Source organism: Chiloscyllium punctatum, chromosome 48, assembly GCF_047496795.1.
Source record: "Chiloscyllium punctatum isolate Juve2018m chromosome 48, sChiPun1.3, whole genome shotgun sequence".
NCBI lineage: Eukaryota > Metazoa > Chordata > Chondrichthyes > Orectolobiformes > Hemiscylliidae > Chiloscyllium > Chiloscyllium punctatum.
This window is the reverse complement of record NC_092786.1, coordinates 46,148,993-46,172,261: the sequence shown is the minus strand read 5'-3', so window position 1 is coordinate 46,172,261 and position 23,269 is coordinate 46,148,993. Positions and strand designations below refer to the sequence as shown.

At 41.0% G+C, this 23,269-nt stretch overlaps 1 protein-coding gene across 9 annotated transcripts in view; it reads right to left on the bottom strand.

The window, feature by feature from the left end:
* igdcc4 (immunoglobulin superfamily, DCC subclass, member 4) overlaps positions 1-21,586 on the bottom strand; it is a 148,483-nt gene extending 126,897 nt beyond the window's left edge. For 8 of the 9 annotated variants that reach the window (XR_011955902.1, XR_011955903.1, XR_011955904.1 and 5 more), the window contains exon 1: positions 21,322-21,462. Coding sequence is in view for 3 of the 9 variants with exons in the window: in XM_072565130.1 (XP_072421231.1) it covers positions 21,322-21,388 (67 nt within the window). In the remaining 6 variants the exon portion in view is untranslated. Of the gene's footprint in view, positions 1-21,321; positions 21,463-21,521 lie in introns of those variants that run through there. The other variant, XM_072565131.1, reaches the window with a different exon arrangement.
* Positions 21,587-23,269: the final 1,683 nt, after the last annotated feature.

The window sequence follows — 23,269 nt, the reverse complement described above, 5'->3', positions numbered from 1 at the left end:
GCTCACTGAGCTGGAAGGTTCATTTGCAGATGTTTCGTCACCCTACTAGACAACATCTTCAGTGGGTCTCCAGGCAAAGCACTGCTGATAATTCTTGCTTTCTATTTATATGTTTGGGTTTTTTGGGGTTGATGATGTCATTTCCTGTGGTGATGTTATTTTCTGTGGTAACGTCATTTCATGTTTCTTTTCTCTTTCTCGGAGGTGGTAGATGGGGTCTAACTCGATGTGTATGTTGATAGAGTTCCGGTTGGAATGCCATGCTTCTAGGAATTCTCATGCGTGTCTCTGTCTGGCTTGTTCTAAGATAGATGTGTTGTCACAGTCAAAGTGACGTCCTTCCTCATCTGTATGTGAGGATACAAGTGAGAGAGGGTCATGTCCTTTTGTGGCTAGTTGGTGTTCATGTATCCTGGTGGCTAGGTTTCTGCCTGTTTGTCCAATGTAGTGTTTGTTACAGTTCTTGCATGGTATTTGTAAATGACATTAGTTTTGCTTGTTTTCTGTATAGGGTCTTTCAAGTTCATTAGCTGCTGTTGGTGGATTTGTGGGCTACCATGATGCCAAGGGATCGGAGTAGTCTGGCAGTCATTTCCGAGATGTCTTTGATGTAGGGGAGAGTGGCTAGGGTTTCTGGATATGTTTTGTCTGCTTGCTTGGGTCTGTTGCTGAGAAATTGGCAGACTGTGTTCATTGGGTACCCATTCTTTTTGAATACACTGTATAGGTGATTTTTCTCTGCTCTTCGTAGTTCCTCTGTGCTGCAGTTTGTGATGGCTCGTTGAAATGATATTCTAATGCAGCTTCATTTGTGGATGTTGGGTTGATTGTTTCTGTAGTTCAATATTTGGTCCGCATGTGTTGTTTTCGTGTAAACGCTGGTTTGAAGTCCCCCATTGGCTGTTCGCTCTGCTGTGACATCTAGGAATGGCAGTTTGTTGTTGTTTTCCTCCTCTTTTGTGAATTTTATGCCAGTAAGGGTATTGTTGATGGTTTTGAAGGTTTCCCCTAATTTGTTTCGTTTAGTGATGACAAAGGTGTCATCCAGGTAGCAGACCCAAAGTTTGCTCAGCGAGCAAACCTACATCCAGTCTTATAGCAAATTCACATTAAAAAAACATGCATTATAGCAGAAGGACCTATGTTGAATAAAATTCCAGTGATGTATTAAGATTTGCATTGAGGTTGCACCAGTTGCTTACTTTGCAATGTCTGAATTTGATCTGAAACATGCAAAAATTGTGCCCTGCATGCTAAACCTTCAAAATGCATTGATTGAACTTTAAGACCTTAAAAAAGATTTTCCTTGTGGTGCTTTTGGATCCTTTGCCAATTACTTTAAATCTATGCCCTCTCATTCTCTATCTTTTTACTAGTGCAAAGAGTTACTCAAACCCCTCAATTTTGACTATCAGCCTTCTCTTCTGAGGAATATAGCCCCAACATCTCAAAGCTACCCTTTTAACTAAAGTTCCTCATCCCCAAAACCACTTAAGATTTTTTTTCTGCTCTCTCCCCAATGCCTCAACATCCTTCCAAATCTATGGCATCCAGTACTGGAGACAATACGCCAGCTGAAGACAAACCAGTATCTTATACAAATTCAACATAACCTCACTGCTCTTGTACTCAATGCTCCTATTAACAAAGCTTATAGTATTGTATGCTTTAGTAACCAGTTTCAACATGCTTGTCACTTTAAATAACTGAAGCATATTAAAAAAAGGTCTCTTAGGTCTAGCACCCCTTTAGAGTTACATCCGTTTGTATTATCTCCCAATGATCTTCCAACAAAAAATGAACGACCTTGTATTTCTCCACATTGAACTTAATTTTTCCCTTTGAAATTCATTGAAAGTTAATTGAAACATTAGAATAGTAACTCGTACGCAAAATGCTTTTAATTACACGTAAATAGTTATAACAGAATTTTTGAACATATTACCTGAGCCACATGCAATTTAGCAAAGGGTAAATAAGCTGAGACAGATAAATGCATGGCACAAAGATTGGGAGGAATGGGTTCTCATTCATGGGACATTTGTATCAGTATTGAAGGAAGAGAGCTGTTCGGCTGGACAGGCTTCATTTGAACCATACAGGGCTTTAACTAATTAGTGCAGGTGGGTGGGGGAAATTCAATTGAAGTTTCAAACAAATCAGAAAGAAATGAGAGTGCAGAGTACTGAAAAGACTAAACAATAAACAAAGTAAATTGGAAAGGGTGCAGAAAAGATTTGTACAGATGTTACTGGGACTGAAGGGTTTGAGTTATAAAGTGCTCGGCCTGGTAGCTTGGGACTCTTTTACCCAGGAGTGTAGGATGTTCAGGTGTGATATTATAGAGGTTTATAAAATCATGAGAAGCACAGAAAAGGTGAATAGCAAAGGTGTTTTCACTAGGGTGGGGGAGTTCAAAATTAGAGAGCATAGGTTGAAGGTGAGAGGGGAAAGATTTGAACGCCAAATAAGGGGAAACTTTTTCACACAGACAATGGTGCAGATATGGAATAAACTGCCAGATGAAGTTGGACTGGTGGGTCTGTTTCAGAAAGTCTGTATGACTTTGACTCTGCAAACGAACAGAGATTATGTGCAGACGAATGCAGCAGAAATTAGAACTAGAATAAGTAAGGATGGTTAAAAGACAAAAGTTTAAAGCATTTATCTCAATGCACAAAGCATTTGTAACAAGATAAGGAAGTTGAAAACATGAATATAAATAAATGAATATGTTTGATAGCTATTATTGAGACATTGGTGCCAGGTGACCATGACTAGGATCTCAATATTCAACAGTATTCAACATTGTGGAAAAATAAACAAAAAGGGAAAGGTGGGTGAGGCAGTGTTGTTAATAAGGGATTGTATCAGTTCATTTATGGGTAGTGATACAGGTACAGTAGATCTTTTTGTGCAAATCAATCAGTTTGGATGGAAACAAGGAATAGCAAGGGAAGTAAATCATAGCAAGAGAGTCATCTATATGCCCCCGAAGAGTGGCTCACTGCTGGGCAATGTATAAATTATCAAATAATAGAGGCAGACAAGAAGGCACTATAATTATCATAGGTGACTTTAATCTCCATATTATAGAGTTATAGAGTCATGCAGCACAGAAACAGACCCTTCAGTCCAACTCATCCTACTTTGTCAAGATTTGCCCAGTTCCTCCATTTCCATCGCATCTGTTCTGATGATGCTAACTTTATCAATAGGGCCTCTGAGATGTCCAACTTCTTCCTCAATCAAGGATTACTCAGCACTGTGGTTGACAGGGCTCTTAACCACGTCCGACCTATCTTCCGCACTTCAGCCCTCATTCCCTCTCTTCCCTCCTACAACTGCAATAGGGTCCCCTATGTCCTCACCCACAATCCCAGCAGTATCCACATCCAGAGGATCATGAGCTGCTATTTTCGCCACCTCCAGTAGGATGCCACCACCTATTTCCCTTCTTGTCAGTCATCCCTCCAGGACACCCTAGTCCACTCCTACTTTACTCCCAATACACCATAATGCCCCACGGCACCATCACCTGCAAATGCAGAAGGTGTGGCATCTTCCCTGCAAACGCAGAAGGCGTAATAACTACCCTTGTACTTCCTCCCACCTCTGTATCCAACGGCCCAAACACACCTTCCAGGTGAAGCAACATTTTACGTAAACATCAATCTTTTCTCCTGAGTTCACTGCTTACAATGTAATCTCCACTACACTGGGGTCATGAAGGGGACATTAGTGACTGCTTGGCAGAACACCTTTCTGTCCATAAAAAGGATCCTGAGCTTCTAGTTGCCTGCCAATTCACCACACCAACTTGTTCCCTGGCCAACATATCTTTCTCAGGCTTGCTACAGTGCTTCAGCGCAGCTGAGCAAAAGCTGGAAGAACAGCATCTCATTTTCTGCTTCTGGACTCAACAATTGTAGCGCTAGAGGCATCTTCTCCCTTATCCTTACATCAAGCCCCACACTCAAAAGGTGTGGTGCAGGAAAAACACAGCCAGTCCGGCAGCAACCAAGAAGCAGAAAAGTCAATGTTTCAAGCATGAGCTCTTCATCAGGAAAGCCCCACACACTAGGCCATGTTATCACATGCTCTGCTATTACATATTAGCTATTATTAGCCACTAATAGTCCCCATTAGCAGCCCTTCATTCTTCTAGGGTGACCGTTATTCACTCCTTTGTCTCTCTCTTTGGGCTCTAACTCCCCCAATTGTTTACTCCTTACTCACTAACACCCCCTTCACCTTCTGCATTAAAACCAAACTTTTCCTATCTACCACCAATTCTGAAGGAGTCACTGGACCAGAAATGTTAACTTATTTCTTTCCACAGTTGCTGCCAGACCTGCTGAGATTTTCCAGCCATTTCTGTTTCTGAGAATGCTGGCAATTAGACACAGTTCTTTCAGTTTTTTTTAATAATCACATTCACATCCAAATGAATGATGAAAAGCAGCATTGATCATTATAGTACACTGGTGGTCACAGGTCTCCAGTCCAAAAAAAATCCTCAACTACAACCGTCCATCTCCAATCTTCAAGCCAATTTTGTATCCAATTGGCTAGATCCCCCAGATCCCATGTGATCTAATCTTACTAAGCAGTCTACCATGCAGAACCACGTTGAACACTTTGCTGAAGTTCAAATAAGACATCTACCACTCTGCCTTCATCAATCTTCTTTGTCACCTTTTCAAAAAAACTCAGTCAAGATAGTGAGACATCATTTCCCACACACAAAACCACATTTACTATTCCTAATTAGTCCTTACCTTTCCAAATGATTTGATTCCGGTTTCTCAGAACACCCGCCAACAACTCATCCACCACTGACCTAAGGCTCACCGATTTATAGTTCCCTGGCTTTCCCTTACAGCCTTTCATAAATAATGACACCATTTTGGCCAGCCTTCAGTCTTTTGGCATCTCACCCATGGTCGTCAATGAGACAAATATCTCAGCAAAGGGCTCAAAGGCCCTGTCTTCCCACAAAGTTCTGGGAAACACCCAAATAGGTCTCAGGGATTTATTTACCTTAATGCATTTTAAGACCTCCAGCACATCCTCTTCTGTAATATGAACTCTTTTTAAGAATTACTATTTATTTCCCCAAGTTCCCTAGATTCTATGCCCTTCCCCACAGTAAATACTGATGCAAAATATTCATTTAGTATCTCACCCATCTCCTGTGGTTCCACACATAGACAGCCATGTAGATCTTTAAGAGGCCCTATTTTCTCCCTAGTTACTCTTTTGGGCTTAAGGTACTTTTGAATCTCTTTTGACTGGACAAATGAGATGGGCAATGGGAACACGGAAGATAGATTGATACAGTGCAAGAGAGATTATTTCTTAGAGAGTACATTACACAACCTATCTGGGGAAACATGCTACTTTAGATCTCGTAATGTACAATAAAGTAAGATCAATAAATTGTCCTCTGGTTAAGAATCCTCTAAAGGGTAAGAAATACAAATGCAGTTTGAGGTAGAACAATTCAGATCTCAAACCAGTGTTCTCACCTTAAAGAAGTGTATTTGTAGAGCCATGAAGAAAGAACTCTAAAGCAACTCAGGGGTGATTAAGGGGGAGATCAATAGGCAAACAGCAGCAAACATTTACACAGATATTTTATAATGATCAGCAAAAGTTTATTCAGGTCAAAAAAAAGGACTGGAGAAGGACGAACCGCATTTGGTTAATAAAAGGGGTGAAGGATAATATCCAATCAAAAACTAAGGCATACAAAACAATTAAAATGAGTGATAGGTTGAAGGATTGGGAGTTTTAAAATTTTAGTTACAAGTCCCTGACTACTAAAACGCTAGTGGTGAGGGGGAAAATTGACTATGAAACTAAAGATTAGATTACTTACAGTGTGGAAACAGGCCCTTCAGCCCAACAAGTCCACACCAGCCCTCCGAAGAGCAACCCACTCAGACCCATTCCCCTACATTTACTCCCTCACCTAACACTACAGGCAATTTAGCATGGCTAATTCACCTCACCTGCACATTTTTGAACTGTGGGAGGAAACCCACACAGACACAGGGAGAATGTGCAAACTCCACACAGACAGTTGCCTGAGGTGGGAATTGAACCAAGGTCTCTGGCGCGGTGAGGCAACAGTGCTAACCACTGTGCCGCCCGGTGAACCATGCTAAATTGCCCATATTGTTAGGTGAAGGGGCAAATGTAGGGGGTTGTCTGGGTGGGTTGCTCTTCGGAGGGTCGGTGTGGACTTGTTGGGCCGAAGGGCCTGTTTCCACACTGTAAGTAATCTAATCTAATCTAAATTGGAAAGAAATATAAAAATACACTGCAGAACTTCTCTGGGTGCATTAAAAAAAGTAGCTGAATTGAGTAGAAGATCCTTAGAGAATTCAACCAGGGAACTGATAACGGCAACAAGAAAGTTGCACAGATAATATTAAACAAATATTTTGCCTTGAATATCATGGTGGAAGACACTATAAACATCCTGAAGATATCAGATAAGCAAGGCGTTAATGGGAGGAAAGATCTTGTAACAATCTCTATCACATGCGATAAGCATTTGAGAAACTAATGGGATTGAAGGCAGAAAACCCACCAGACGACCTAAAAGTTTAAAAGAGTTTGCTGCAGAGAAAGTTGAGGCATTGGTTGAAATAGTTCAGAACTTAGTTGATTCCGGGAAGGTTCCAGCAGATTGGAAACCACTAATGTGACATCTTACTCAAGAAGGGAGACAGACATAAGTAGGAAACTATAGACCAGCTATCCTCACATCTGTCATTGGAAAGCATTAAGGAAAAACAGCCGGACATTTTGAAAAGCTTAACCCAAACAGTGTCAACATAGTTTTGTGAAAAGAAAATTGAGTTTGACAATTTTTTTCTAGATATAACGATAAAAGTTTATAAAGAGGAACCAGCAGATGACGTGTACTTAGATTTTCAGAACATGCTTGGTAAAATGTCATGTAAAAGGTTATCGTATAATATAGGAGCTCACAGTATTTGGGAAAGTGCATTAGCATGAACTGAGAATTTATGAGCACTGTTATGACATGAAGACAGACAGCCAAATCAAATCAGCCTCCCAATCCCTTCATTCGCAACAGTAAAATTAAAATGTTCAGACACTCAAAATTGATCCCAATGATTCCTAACCAGACTTTTTGAATAACCAGTATCAGACTTTGTGAATAATCAATACAAGATACCAGGCTTATAGTTTCAAAAAAAGTTAACAATTTATTATTAATACAAAAGCTTTACCTCAGCAAAGTTAAACAAGGTAATCTAATTAATGTCTATCATTTAAACCCAATTTTGTTTTGATTTTAGGCCCCACATTCACGAAGACAGACAAATAGACACAGTTTAGTAATAAATCAAAAAGGGAAATAAATGGGATTTAACTGGCCAGTTTACTTAAGCAGTCTCCACGATTCATCTCATCACTGAACATAGGATTGTACTTCACTTGGTTTCTGAAGACACCAGTGAATGCAAACAGCTTCCAGTAGACTCCAAGAAGTATATGCATACTTATAATGGAGATTCTCTTCTCCAAACTTTCAAAAGTTGATAATAGGAGGATAAAAATAATAGAGCAATCAGATTTTCTTTCTGTAGCTTTGGCAGTCACAATCCTTCTGATAAAAATGAATAGGGTAAACTGAACACCACAAAATTTTTCAGTTCATCAGGGACAGCCAGCACAGATTTAAGTCAGATAGATCATGCATGACAAACCTCATGGAAATTTTTTTTTTTGAAATGATGACTAAAGCAGTGGACAGGGAAATGCCTGTGGATGTTGCCTATGCAGACTTCCAGATGATAACAGTCTCACATAAAAGACTTAAAAAAGATAGATGCCCACAAAATTGAGGGTAAATTATTGAGGGGAAAATTGGTTCAGTGGCAAGTGACCGCAAGTAGAGATAATGGGTGAGTACTCAAATTGGTAGGATGTGACTAATTGTGTTGCACAATGGTCTGTGCTAACATCTCAACTATTCATATTAACAATGATTTGGATAGTGGCAAAGAAAGTTATATTCAAATTTGATGGTGATACAAAATTAGGCAGCATTGTATGTAATGTAGATAATAGCTTAAAATTACAAAGAGTTATTGAGAGACTGAGTGAAGGGATGAAACTGTGGCAGATTAAGTTCAACGTGAGTGCGAAGTTGTCCATTTTCAAACTGAAAAAGGACGGATCAGAGTACGTTTGAGATTGTTTGAAGTCAAATACAGTGGATGTTCAAAGCGACTTGGAGATTCAGGTGCAGTGATCTTTAAAATGCCACAAACAAGTGCAGAAAATAATCAACTAGGAGAAAGTGAGGACTGCAGATGCTGGAGATCAGAGTTAAAAAGTGTGGTGCCAGAAAAGCACAGCTGATCAGGGAGCATCCGAGGAACAGGAGAGTCGACGTTCCGGGCATAAGCCCTTCATCAGGAATGAGGCTTCTGGGCCAAGGGGGTTGAGAGAGATAAATGGGGGAGGGGCATGGGGGGTAGTTGGGAATGAGATAGGTAGAGGTGAAAGTGATAGCTCGAAGAACAGGGTGGAGCAGATAGTGGGAAGCAAGATAGCCACCAGGTAGTAAGTACTGTTCAAGAGGGCTCTGCCGAGTTGGGAGCTTGGGACTGGGATAAGGTGGGGGGGGAGGGGAGACTGGGAGTGGGGGGACAGGCCCTCTGCCCTTGAAACCAACTTCCCACACCTCCGACTTGGAGTACTGTGAGCAGATCAGGGCAACACACTTCAGGAAGAATATATTGGCCTTTGAGGGAGTATGATGTATATTCACAAGAACGATCCCTGGACTTCAGGGGTTAAGGTATGAGGTAACTACAGATTTTAGAAAGTTAAAAGATGATCTGATCAAAGTCTTCAAGAGACCAAGTAAATAGAGATAAACTATTTCTATTGGTTGAGAATTCTAGAACAATGGGGCACATTCTGAAAAATTAGGGCCAGACTGTTCGGGGGAGATGTCAGGAAGTATTTCTGCAAAACAGAGTAGCAGATGTTGCTCATTCAAATGTTAAATTTAAACTGGAATTTTTGTTAAGCAGAGGTATTATGGGATATGTGCCAAAGGCAGGTGTACAAAGTCAGGCCATGATTTCACTGAATGACAGAACAGGCTCAAGGGGTTGAATGACCAACTTCTGTTCCTGCATTCCTATGAAACACAATTTAAAACTAGATCAAACTTTGTGTTCGACTGATTGACACCTACTAACATTCAAATATCTTTCTGGAGTAGAAACACATATAGAGTACTTTGAACAAAAATAAATTGGTAATTAATCTCCAGGCCTGGCCTCAAATAAATGCCTGTTTGTTTGTTCTTTTTTTTTTGAAAAATAAGCTGCTGCTTACAGTTCAAAAGGTCCAAACCAAAGAGTGATAAAACTAAAAATTACAAATATCTCAACAAGGCAGAAAGCTGGGATTAATGGATCTTTTTCAGGTCAGAAACTGCCACAAGCATCAGTTTTATGACTTCAATTGTTTATAATCTATAGTCATGATTGGAGGAAGGGGCCGAGCAGAGCATATTCAAAGTTACTGACAAAAAAAATGACTGGAAGGTATGTCGCAATGAGGACGTAAGGAATGTCCAAGGGTATGTAGATAGTTCAAGTATTGGGCAAAAATCTAGCAGGTGGAGTTTAACGTAGCACAGTTGGAGGTCATGCATTTAAGCAGGAAAATGCAAAAGGCACAGTGTTATTTAAATAGAGAGAGGCTCCAAAAACCAGCAGAGGGATCTGGAGCCACTGACTTGGTTCTTGTGAAATTTCTTCAAAATCTATCATTCTCTCTGATGAAAATGGTAAACCAGTTGCAGAGCAGGACTACTGGAGAGATTCTTATACTGCCTGCCAGTTTCTCTTGGATTGACTGGCAGTAATACATTTCGTATCTGCCAACCTGATCCCAACTTGTGACATCATCACCTCTCTGAACATGCTTCCATGTAGTTCTCTGACTCAGTTGTACATCAGCAACTCCCACTGCTTGGCTCTGAAACCCAAAACTCAAACCCATAAAGCTGGTGACACTTTCTGCACATAGACATGTCTTGGTCCTGAGAAAGTATCCATGACTCCCTGCAGGACAGGGATTCCAATCAGTAGATTTGTCCTACCATACTTAAAGTTAAACATTTAAGTTATTTTACTTAGCATAACATTAATCACTAACTTACTTTGGCCTTATTCTTCTACTATTAAGTAAAAACTGGAGGAGATTAATGCAAAGTAGAAATTCTTTGGTATTATTCACAAAGCAGCTCCCATCCTCTGTCTGTAAATTGTCTCTTTCCCTGTACTAGTTTAGAAATTTATGCTCTTCAAAATTACTGGTGATGAAACAGTGCCCATCAGCAGTTGCCCATGAACCAATCATGACTTTCCAAATCGTCACACAGGCTTCTTTCTCTTCTCCTTATGCTGCTTTACTGTGCTCTTCCAGCACCACTAATCCAGCATACTGAGAGAGCTGTTCTGCTCCTGTTGTAGTCTTCAAACATTTTCTATGTTCATTTGATGAGACAGAGCTTTGGTTCAGTGCCTCATCTGATAGACTGTATCTTCAATATTTTTGTAATTTGCTAAAATGTATCAACATAGACTATTTGTTAAATCCCTAAATTAACAACGATCTGACCGAAGAACATGACTGTTTTTGAGCCAAATTAGTGCACGTTAGAACTAATGATTTTCTCACTATCCTGTAATCTTTGTTTGGAAATTGTAAATATATTCTGAATATCACAGTTACATAATACACATCAGAGGATAATCTAAGTAGTTTAATATAATTTGGTTCAGCTAACATCCACAATAGCTCAGCATCCATTTTGTTTGGAATAACACTACAGTATTTGCTTAACAAAACTTGAACTACACCAACAAGCCTGGCTGATTAGAAGACAGAATAATTACTTAAGTGCAGCACACTAGCAGTTAACCAAAATAGCAACAGAGCATTTCAGAATGATAAGGTCACATTACATTTTAGACTGCAATTCCATCCTGTCTCAATGATGTGATCTTATGCTTTATGAGCAAAATTAGTAAATCGAACTAAATAAATGCCCTGTACAGAAGTTATTCTTCAATGGATTCAGAAATTGACTTTTTAATTTTAAATCACTAACTGAGTTCAAAGACTTTTACAAAACACGATTTCACCTGATGAAGGAGCAGCGTTCCAAAAGCTTGTGATTTCAAACAAACCTGTTGGACTATAACCTGGTGTCATATGACTTCTGACTTTGTTCACCCTAATCCAAGAACAGCACTTCCACATCACATTTAAGGGATAAGTTTTGTTCAGTGCACGTCCCTGCTGTTCTTAAGACATAAAATATCACATGGAAGTATTTCAATCGAAGAGGACAGGTGACTGTTTAACATCAATATGAAAGACTATACATCGATCATTGTGAACTTCCACTGAAATGTGCCTGAGAGCTAGCCTAGATTTTTGTGCTTTGTTTCTGAAATGATTTTTAACCCACAACCTCTAATCAAAGGGGAGAGTACCTCAACCTGAGCAATAGCTAACACCATATGCACAATGTGATGTAAGAAGCTCCAAAATAATTTTTATTTATATAGTGCCTTTAACACCATAAAGCATTTCAAAACATTTCACTACAACATTCTCAGAATAATTAGTAATAAGATCTTGCAACCCAAGAATGAAAAAAGTTTAATAGTTTGTACCAGTCAAGCAATACACTGTATCACTGCACGCAAGGTTTATAAAATTGCTATCTTTAGAAATAGATCTTTAATTTAATATTAAACAAAGATCATAAAGATTAAAAGAGAGGCATGAATTGTTGGTGGAAAGAAGGGTGTAAGGGTATTTGGAGACGATAACAGCAAAATCTTATGGCTACATATGCTAGTTTCCAAAAGTGTTAAGGTGATTTGGTGGTAAACAATTAACTTTGATGTAAATGAACATTTTAAAGGATAAGGGAAAGCTGGAGTCTGAAAGATGGCTCATTAGCATTTCTAACTGGATACTTGGTCCATGTGATTCACATTGGAGCCAGACCTTCAGAGGGGAAGGGTTGCCAGAAACTCTGAACTCTGAAACTCTGACAAAGTTAGTCTCCCTGGATACAGCTCAGTGTGTCCAAAGTAGGCGGATAGAAAGAGAGATGGGGAGGGGGAGGACAAGGACGAGGGTAAGAGAGACACGAACTGACTGACACACAGACGTACAGCATGGAAACAGACGCTACAGTCCAACTTGTTCATGCTAACCAGACATCCTAAATTAATCTAGCCCCAATTGCCAGCACTTGGTCCATATCCCTTTAATCCCTTCTTATTCATTTACCGATATCAGCTCGCAATATACTGAGGTTTCTCTACAATTGGCTGTGAATTTCATTGTCTATTTTTCTTAGAACAAACTTAGATGCCAAAAGATGCTTGCAATTACACAACACAGACAGTCAGCTGTGAAAGTTTAGTGCCTGGTCAGTCAGCTGTGCAGGTTCACTACTACTTTTTTTCACCTCCCATGTGGTGCCTGCGCTCCCTCTTTCTTCCTATTTTAAAGTGTAATTGTTTTGATTTTTTTCCAAAATAACGCAAAACAAATAGTAATTACTGCTCCAGGTGGTTGTGGGATGGCGGTCGGGGAAGGTTTGGGGCGGGAGGGGATCAAGAGAGAATTCTGTTGTTAAATGTGACCAAACTGCTAGAGGGTATGCAGTGGTAAACATGAAAATACTATGTTAACGAAAACTGAAAATGAGACAGTGAAAGTGGGTTTAGTGATCATGTTAAAAGCAAAAAGGAAATATTCTGTATTTTACAATAGAAGATGCCTACAGTTGAGACTCAATAATAATGCTTTTAGTTCATTACAGTAAAAATCAAAATGCCAAAATTGTGCGTCATCCTTTCAGCTATCTGAACAACTTTTTTAAAACACCACACACTAGCTATCAGTATTTCTGGGTACACAAACAAGTTTTCTCCTTGCTCCCCTATAGTTTCTAGTCTATTATCATTAAGAAAGCATTGCAATTTCTCTTTTCCGGGTCCAAAATGAACATCTATATATGTTTCCTCATCAAATTCCAGCAACCAGTTTTGGTGGTTTACTTAGTCTATTTGTTCCCTTGTAACTTCTTCTTCCGATGTACAGAAATATGTCCCTCCCAACTCAGTATCATTCCCAAGTGTTTATGTACACTACTACATCTAAGTTAGTGATATATTAAGATAAAAGCTAAGCATGCGCACCTCACCCCACTCCTCCCATAGAGATCTCCAAAGAATACCACTGAGAATATTCTTTAAAAATCAGACACTATGGTTTATCCTTACTGTGTCTTCTACCTCCCAACCAATTACTAACTCACATCACAAAGTAATCTCCAAACTGCATGCTTTCATTTTTTAAAAATAATACCTTACATACAACTTTATTAAATACTTCTGGAAATTCATATCCAAAAACATTCTTCTATTTACAACAGTTAGGGCCATCTTCAAAAAAACTGATTTAGGGCGCCATGGTGGTTCAATGGTTAGCACTGTTATCTCACAGCACCTGGGACCTGGGTTCAATTCCAGCCTCAGACGACTGTCTGTGTGGAGTTTGCACATTCTCCCTGTGTCTGTATGAGTTTCCTCTGGGTGTTTCAGTTTCCTCCCACAGTCCAAAAATGTGCAGATTAGGTGAACTGGCCATGCTAAATTGCCCATTGTGTTCAGGGATTAGTTAGGGGTAAATGTAGAGTAGTAGAGGAATGAGTCTGGGTGGGTTACACTCTAGAGGTCCGGTGTGGACTTGTAGGGCCAAATGGCCTGTTTCCACACTGTAGGTTCTATGATTTTATTAGCTACATTAGTCAGACATGACCGATTCTTTACAAATCAATGCTGGCCCTGTTTGATCAGCTAATACATGTCCAAATGCTCAGTCATTCTGTCAGGTTGATAAATTCCAGTAACTTTCCTACTGCTGATGTTAAGCTGCAAGTTTTATGGTTACTTGGTTTACCCTTCCCTTTATTCTTAAGTAATTGAATAGTATTTGCAATTTCCCAACCAACAGCACACACCTGCTCCTAGATAGAATCATATAAATCTACAGAAGAGGCAGCAGCCAGTCAGCCCCTTGAGCCTATGCTGGCTTCTTGAAAGAGCAATTCTAATTTTGTTTCAAACACTTCCTTATTGTCTGTAACTCTTTTGAGCTCCTTGTCCTCAGGTAACTATCCAAACCCTTTTAAAAATTACTTACAGAATCGGTTTCATTTCCAGCATTCCCGATCTTGACAGAAGTGAGTGAAACAAAACTCAATTTCCAGTCCAGATCCTTTGTCAAATATCTGAAATCGATGACACCCCACCATCACCCCAAAACCATTTGCTGAAGCATGTGCTGGAAGGCTCAGTCTCACTCTAACCACTACCAAAGCAGCTGATTTATCTTGTAAATATATCAGCTCACGTCTCATCCTTTGCTGTTCCAGTGAGAACAGTCACGACTTCTCCAACCACTACTCATAAACAAAGTCTCTTATCCTTTGTAACATCTTGGTAAAACTTTCTTGTACATAAAAACAGGAGGAATAAGCAATTCTTATGATCATGGTAAATATCCAACTCAACACTCCTCTCTTCCCACTTTCTCCCCTAGCTTTTGATCCCTTTAGCCCCCAGAATCATATCTAACCCTTCCTGAAAACATTCAGTGTTTCGGTCTCAACCACATTCTGCAGCACAGAATTCACAGATTCACCAGGCTCTGGGTGAAGAAATGTTCACCCAGACTCATGTCAGACTCACCAGGCTCATGTTGCAGCTGAACAAAACTGGTGTGGCCGCACTTGGAGTATTGTGTACAGTTATGGTCACGACATTATCGGAAGGATGTGGAAGCTTTGGAAAGGATTTAGAGGCGATTTACTAGGATGGTGCCTGGTATGGAGAGAAGGTCTTATGAGGAAAGGCTGAAGTACTTGAGGCTGTTTTTATGAGAAGAGGAGGTTGTCGGGAAGTGACTTAGTTGAGACATATAAGATAATTAGAGGGTTAGATAAAGTGGATAGTGGGAGCCTTTTTCCTCAGATGGTGATGGCTAACACGAGGAAACATAACTTTAAATTGAGGGGTAATAGATATCAGACAGATGTCAGAGATAGTTCCTTTACTCATAGTAGTAGGGGCATGGAACGCCCTGCCTACAACAGTAGTAGACTCACCAACTTTAAGGGCACTTAAATGGTCATTGGATAAACACATGGATGAAAATGGAATAGTGTAGGATAGATAGGCTTCAGATTGGTGCAACATCGAGTGCCTAAGGGCCTATACTGCACTGTAATGACTTATATTCAAAATATTCAAAATGGCGGCATGGTGGCACAGTGGTTAGCACTGCTGCCTCACAGCGCCAGAGACCTGGGTTCAATTCCCGCCTCAAGCGACTGACTGTGTGGAGTTTGCACATTCTCCCCGTGTCTGCGTGGGTTTCCTCCGGGTGCTCCGGTTTCCTCCCACAGCCCAAAGGTGTGCAGGTCAGGTGAACTGGCCATGCTAAATTGTCCATAGTGTTAGGTAAGGGGTAGATGTAGGGGTATGGGTGGGTTGCGCTTCGGCGGGGCGGTGTGGACTTGTTAGGCCAAAAGGGCCTGTTTCCACACTAAGTAATCTAATCTAATCTAATCAGTCCTAAATGGCCTGCCTTGTACACGATGACCCATGATTCTGGATTCTTTCCTGCATTTACCCCATCTCATTCTCATCTTTCATTTAATCTCATTTCAATTCATCTCTTTTATTCATGTTTGGACAAAGGCTTCAATGTAATCTGGTGCCAAGAGGTCTATGTGGAGTCAATGACCTGTCTTGATCATCTGAGTAGGGTATTATTCTCAAATGACACATCTTCCACTCAACCCTACAACATCATTTTATTACTGACACGTCAACACAGATTAGCGGTTTGCATAACCCTCCAGTTTGCAATCAGCAAGTTCCTTTTGTGTTTTAATAAATGTTATTGTTAAACTAAAAAAGCATAAGTTGTTTGAGTTAGTCTGTTTCTATATGAATTAATTTCTTTTATTTTTAATCATTCACAGGATGCAGGTGTCACAGATTGGACCAGCACGTATTGGCTATCCCAACCTGCCTTTGAAAATGTGGTGTTGAGCTGCTTGCTTGAATCACTGCAGTCCATGTGCTTTAGGTATACCCACAGTGCTGTCAGGGAGGGACTGAGTATTTTGACCCAGTGACAATGAATGAATGGCACCATAGTTCCAAGTTGGGATAGTGTGTAGTTTGGAGGGAAACTTGCAAGTAGTGGTACTCCCACATATCTGCAGCCCTTGACCTTCTAATGATAGAAGTCACAAGTTTAGAAGGTACAGCCTTCTACAAAGGCAAATTTCTGCAATGCATCTTGTAGATGGTACATTATGCTGTCATTGTGTGTCAATAGTGGAAAGATTGAATACTAAAGATTTTGGACGCAATGAATCCTCGAAGCATGTGGCAGTGCACTTATGCAGCCATTCCGATATTACTAGCAAGGGAATCATGGCATTGACTACTGGTTCTGGAATTCGCCGCCATACAGGGACCTCCAACAAGATGAAAAGCAGATGATTCGATAGTTGGATGGGGTACCAATCGAGTGGGCTGCTTTGTCCTGGATGATGTTGAGCTTCTTCTTCCATCTCTTCTCTATTGCGTTGATCATAAGTTTATACTTTCATAGAATCACAGAATCCCTACAGTGCAGATAGAGGCTATTCAGACCATCGCGTCAGCACTGACCTTCAAAGATCATCCCAACCAGACCCACACCCCACCATATTAATATAGTTAATCCACCTATACCGCACATTGCTGTGATACTATGGGGCAATTTAACATGGCCAACCTAATGTTTTTGGGCTGTGGGAGGAAACCAGAGCACCCAGCAGAAACCCATGTAGATGCAAAGAGAATGTACAAACTCCGCACAGATAGATGCTCACGAACTGGAATCGAATCAGAATCCCTGGTGCTGTGAGGCAGCAGTACTGTGCCTTTTATTTTCGTTAAGAAATCTTGAACAGTAATCAACATAAATTGAGATTTATCAACTAGGATGTTTTCTTAAAAATACTTTGCATACACCTTCCTTGCCTTTCAGCGTAATGCATCCCAAACAATACCATTAATGACATTTGCTTTGAAACATGATGAAACAAAAAGACATGCACATATGTGCTCTAAATACTGCTCTTAACTAGAATGATTTTGGATGTGTAAATAATCACACATCTTAACATAATTTTTCACATTTTTTACTGTTTACATTGCACCACATCCCACTATTTTGTGAAAGTTTAGAAAATATTAAAATGTTTCACAGATTTTCCAGAGCCGTGGACAGCATAGTTTTGTAGGGGTATGCTTGGCACTTATTAAAAAAGGTACATCTGACAATACTCTTCTCAGAGTCTATGAAACAGATCAATATAATATTCATCACTAAACAGTAAGAGGAAAAGGTTTAAAGCATATCACAACAAACCAACACTCTGCAATCAGCAGAGCCCAAGGGGATGAGCATGTGACAACCCACAAGAGAAATTTATCCTAGAAAGACAAAGGAAAACTGCATTGACTTGATTGACCAATGGCCACGTAATCCAAATTTCAAGAGCAAAATATTTTAGAAGCTACCTGATCTGGTGTAAAGAGAAAGTGCATCTATTTCAGAATTCATAATTATTTCCCCTTCTTGGATCCCCATAGAAGATCGCCTTCCGAAGAGCTAAGCAAGCAGCAGCAAAACTGGCATTTAACAGACTGAGGACATAGCGACCTAGATATTTTTACCCCAAATATCTTTTTGATTAAACAATTTATTAAGTGGGTGGGGGGGGAAAGAGAGAGAGAGATGTGATTGTTGAACAGTTCAGGAAAATGTCTACTCTTTCAGTAAATAGTTCAAACACAAGAAAGTGATATAACATATTTGAATTAGAGGACAAGTCAGATTGATGCCCACTTTGGTATCTGACTCCATCCAGTTTCCCAATGTGTGAAACAGTCTAACATGATGCTGCAGTCCAGGTCAATGAAAGGAGGTCGTTCAGACATTTGCAAGGTTTAAAATGAATAAGGTCTAAGATAGGCTGTGTGTTCTTTAAAAAAATTTCTTCCTCTCCAGACGTCCCCACCATTACATTTCCAGTGACTCTCATTCATTTGGCTGAACTGGTCCTCACCCTCAACATTTTCTCCTACGAATCCTCCCATTTCCTTCAGATGAAAGGGGTAGCCAAGGGCACCCGCATGGACCCCAGCTATGCCTGTTTCTTTGCCAGATACGTGGAACAGTCTAACTTCCGCAGCCACACCGGCACCACTCCCCATCTTTTCCTCCGCTACACTGACGACTGCATCAGCACCATCTCATGCTCCCACAAGGAGGGTGAACAGTTCATCAACTTCAACACATTCACCACACAACGACCTTAAATTCACCTGGACCACCTCAGACACCTCTCTCCCATTCCTCCATCTCCATCAACGGTGACTGACTCAACATTGACATTTTCTACAAACCCACTGACTCCCACAGCTACTTGGGAGCCACCTGCTCCCACTCTGCCTCCTGCAATAACGCTACCCTTATTCCCAATTCCTCTGCCTCATCTGCTCCCAGGAGGACCAGTTCCACCACAGAACACACCACATGGTCTCCTTCTTTAAAGACCACAATTTCCCCTCCCACGTAGTTGAGGATGCCATCTAGCGCACCTCATCCACGTCCCGCACCTTTGCCCTCGAAACCCACCCCCCTCCATCCTCACCCCCATTCACCCATTGTACTCTTTGCTACCTTCTTCCCCCACCCCACCCATCCCCTTCACCCCATCCACCCCTCCCCTGCCTCACACCTCTGTTTGATTCATCTACCTGATGTTTTTGATGAGATAAAAGAGGGCCGATGAGGGTAATGCTTTGATGTGGTGGATATGAACTAACAAAAAGCATTGATAAAGTGGCATACAATAAACTCGAACAAAAATTAGAGGTAACAACATGGATAAAAAAATTTGGTTGAGTAATAGCAAACAAAGTGTGGACAGTTGGCTTTTCAGGTTGGATGAAGATTTATAATGGAGCTCCCCCAGGATTGTGTTAGAACCCCTGATGAATATTAAGTGACCTAATCATTGCAAAACAAGGCACAATTTCAAAATTTATGAAATTTGGAAACATTGTGAAGCATGAAGACGACAGCACAGAACTTCAAAAAGGTACAGACTTTTTAGTATCATGGGGAGACAAGTCACCAATGAAATTTAATGCAGAAAAACAAAAAAAGTGATTTATTTTGGTAAAAAGAATGCAGAGAGACAACACAAACAGTAGAATTCTAAAGGAATACAGGGACCTGGGTTAATACGTATAAATCGTTGAAAGGTGTAGGACATACTAAGGGCGCAGTTCATAAAACTTACGGCATCTTGGATTTTTATCAACATGAGCAGACGGCATAAAAAGCAAGACAATTATATTAAGCCTGCATAAAAAAACTAGTTCAACCTCAGCTGCTAAAAAGCACCATACCCAAGCATTACACTTAAGGGACAGATGTAAAGGCATTAAGGAAGGTGCAAAATGTCATAAGAATGATTCCAGAGATACAGTACATCAATCCAGGAAAGAAAAGTAGAGAAGACTGCTCACACTGGAAGGATAACCACCTGATGAAGGACCAGCACTCTGAAAGCTAGTGCTTCCAAATAAACCTGTTGGAATATAACCTGGTGTTCTGTGATTTTTAACTTTGTCCACCCCAGACCAACACCAGCATGTCCAAATCACACAAAGGGAATTCGATACAGGAATGCAAATAAAAGATCTAGACAATGCAAACTATTCCTATTGTCAGAAAAGTCAAGACTCAAAGGACATAGATAGAAGGTATGCGACAAAAGACACAATGATGATACAGTGAGAGGTTAGGATCTGGAATGCAAGGTCTCAGAGTGTGGAGGTAGCAGAGTGAATCAGGTTTTCAAAAAAGAAGATCATCCACTCAACAAGAAAAATTTGCAGGGCGACACAATAAAGGTCAATGTGAGACACTAATTTCTCCTTCAGATTGCCAGCACAGACACAACAGGCTGAATGGCCTCTTTTTATGTGGTATCCAATCCATGGTTCTAGAATCAGGTTTGTGTTCATGACTGGTGTTTTACTAACATTGCTATTGTGATGCAGCAGTTCAATACAGAAATTCTCCCCGCCCTTTAACGTTGCCTCCTGCTCGTCAACAAAAATACGTGTAAACACATGCCTCATCACCCAACTACCATGCATCTCTTCACAACTCATTCAAGAGCTAATCTATTTGTGCATCAGATGGATGGGAGTTAGGGAAATTATTCAACTTCTGACACAAGCTTTGGCAAGACAATCCATTCCTGCTGAAAGACAAATGCAAACACAAATGCTCAACACCAGCATCTTTTACTCTGCCCATCCACTTCCACTTTAATTCCTCTTCCCTCCCCTTTCCAAATTTCATTAATCCTCCTACCAGCTAAATCATTTTCCAACGTGCGTTCTCCGCATTTCTGATTTTCTCTCTCCCTCACGCCTGCCTCTCAACAGTTCCCTTCCATTCTAATTCCGCAACCCTAGCAATCCCAGGCAAACGTCTCTCAAACTCCATTCCAATCGGTCAATGATATTGAAAGGAAACGCGAGATCAGACTCAGTTCAATTCTGCTGAAGCACTTGGACGTGCGTTTATTTTTCAGCGCACATCCATCGCTATGACGAAGACACCTAACTCCAACTCTTTATAGATTTTTTTTTAAACCTTATACATCAGCTCGTCAATGATGCCCCCCACCCCACCCCACACACACTTTACTTAAAATCCAACCCACCCTAAAAACGACCAGCTTTGCACAACAGTAAAAAGACAGGCACAGACACCCTCCCCACCCTCCTGAACCCAAACACGAGCACATGGAGCCTGTTTCTGAACGTGTCGGATCAAGGCTGTGCTTGTAACCCTCCAGGGATGTAGCCTTCCCACCCATCCCCTCCCCAAACTTCCCTCCATCAGCAGGGAGAGGCAGAACACTGAAGGTCACCGAACCAACAACAACACAAAAAAACAACCATCGTCACGTTTTGGTTTAACGAGCGAACTAAGTCCAGGATGGGGGGGGGGGGGGGGGGGGGTGAAAGGGAAAGCCGAGGGTGGGCGACAGTCCTCTCTCACCTTCCGAAAATATCACGGTTAGAATCCAAGTCAGGACGCAGTGCGAACAGAGCTGTCCGAGCGCCATGTAAACACGCTGCGATCACCCAGGAGGAGGAACGGGGAGGAGGGTGGGGGGTTGGTGAAGGACTGAAAGAGCGAAGGGGCGGGGGGGGGGGGGGGAAACAAATGTTCAAAAGAAACCGCTGGCAATACGAAACCTCCTCCCTCGATCATCCAACGCCACCTTGTGTGCATGCGCGCGCGGCCAATCGCACGTCCCCGTCGCGGCTCGCGCCCCCTCTCCACCGGCGGAACCGTTGTTGGTGCTCGCGCAACGAGCAGTCCCCTCCTTCCCACCCCCAGGAAGAGTAGCGCGTGCGCTGTGCAAGCCCCGGACCGTTGGGCGTTTCTTGACACCTGTGTGCCCCGCGCGCATTGACACCACCTCCCATTCCCCTCCCCCCTTCGTTCGGGTCCGCTGCATCCGTCCCCAATATGTGGACATTGCGTCTTTTTGTTTGCAGCACCACGGAAAGTCTTCTGCACGTTGTTCATTGCAAACCTTTCAATGCAACCGGCTTCAATTGCACATGGTACTCCGAGGAGTGCAGTGCAGCCTTTTGAGGTTTCCTACTCCTCCGCCGCTCCGTTTGATTAAATTGGTGGTCACCGATGGGTCTTTACTAGGACTTGAGTTTACCGTCTATGTGGACCCCGGTTTAATTCTCTTTAGTGGGTAGGTTTTTGAAATCAGTTGAATTCTCACCCACCTGGTTTGCCTTTACCCAAACTGCCAGCCGATTTAGGTGGTGTCATGTGGTGGGGGAAAGAAACAGCAATTGCTGGAAATACTTAGCAGGTCTGGGGAGAGAAATATAAGTTAACGTTTCGGGTCCAGTAATCCTTCCTCAGAGCATAGGGAATTTGATCAAATCGAATGGTCCGCAAAGCTGATGGATTTTGATGTGAATTTCCCCTTAGGTTATGTAAAATGAATCCGTCTGTACCTGAAACAGTTCTAAAAAGTTAATTCTGCCGCCTTGTTTTTCCAAGTTATTAAATTGAACTTTGCACATTGTTAATCATCAGTAGGAAGTCTACATTTTGGTTAAACTATGTTGAAACGAAGTCATCACAAAATTAGAATTGAATACAGAGGAATGACATCTGTTTAATGAGGAGTTCATCTAGTTTTGCACACACTTGTGCTTTTCTTTCAAAACACTTCATGCTTCTCTCGATTTCCTGAAAATGTCTGCAGCCATTTGTCTCGGACTGGAATCTAACCTGTTTAATAGTTTTGCTATTGTCAATCCTTTATAGAGTTCCACTCAATTTACTAATTAAAGGACATCATATTTTGGGTAGAATGTGCTATTTAGCTAACTGTGTACTTGATCCATACTGCTTCTGTCTACAGTGTACTGTTGAATTCCTTGCTGGATTTTATTTATGAGGGCTTCCAGTATTGTGTATGGATGAATGTTGAGCTACTTGTGAGGTTAGGGCTTAGTCATGAGGAAAACTTCCAAGCCAGGATGCAATCTATAGAATTAAAGGTGAGATCTCATAATAACTATCAACTTTATACTTATCTAAATTAAATCTTGTTTTATCTCCACTGTAAGATGTAAGGTGTGTAATTTTATATATAAAAACCATTTACTTAGGGTTTGGATATCGAACTAGTGGAATGTGAGTTTTGATTTGTGTGTTGAGTTTAATAATTAACTTGCCAGGCATTCTGGAGCCATGATATTTTTTAAACCAATATGAGAGAGTGTGTACCTGGTTTGTTTGCAATTGGGTAGTTTAATGAGTGGACAGACTAAATATTAAAGTGCATTAGTTTGCTTTCATTTAAAAGAATCAGTTTTCTTCTGATTGGGGGAAAATCCTGTAGCTTGGAAAAGTTTTTGCACCCTGTTTACATAAAGTCCTAGTTGGAGTTAGATGTAAAATTGAA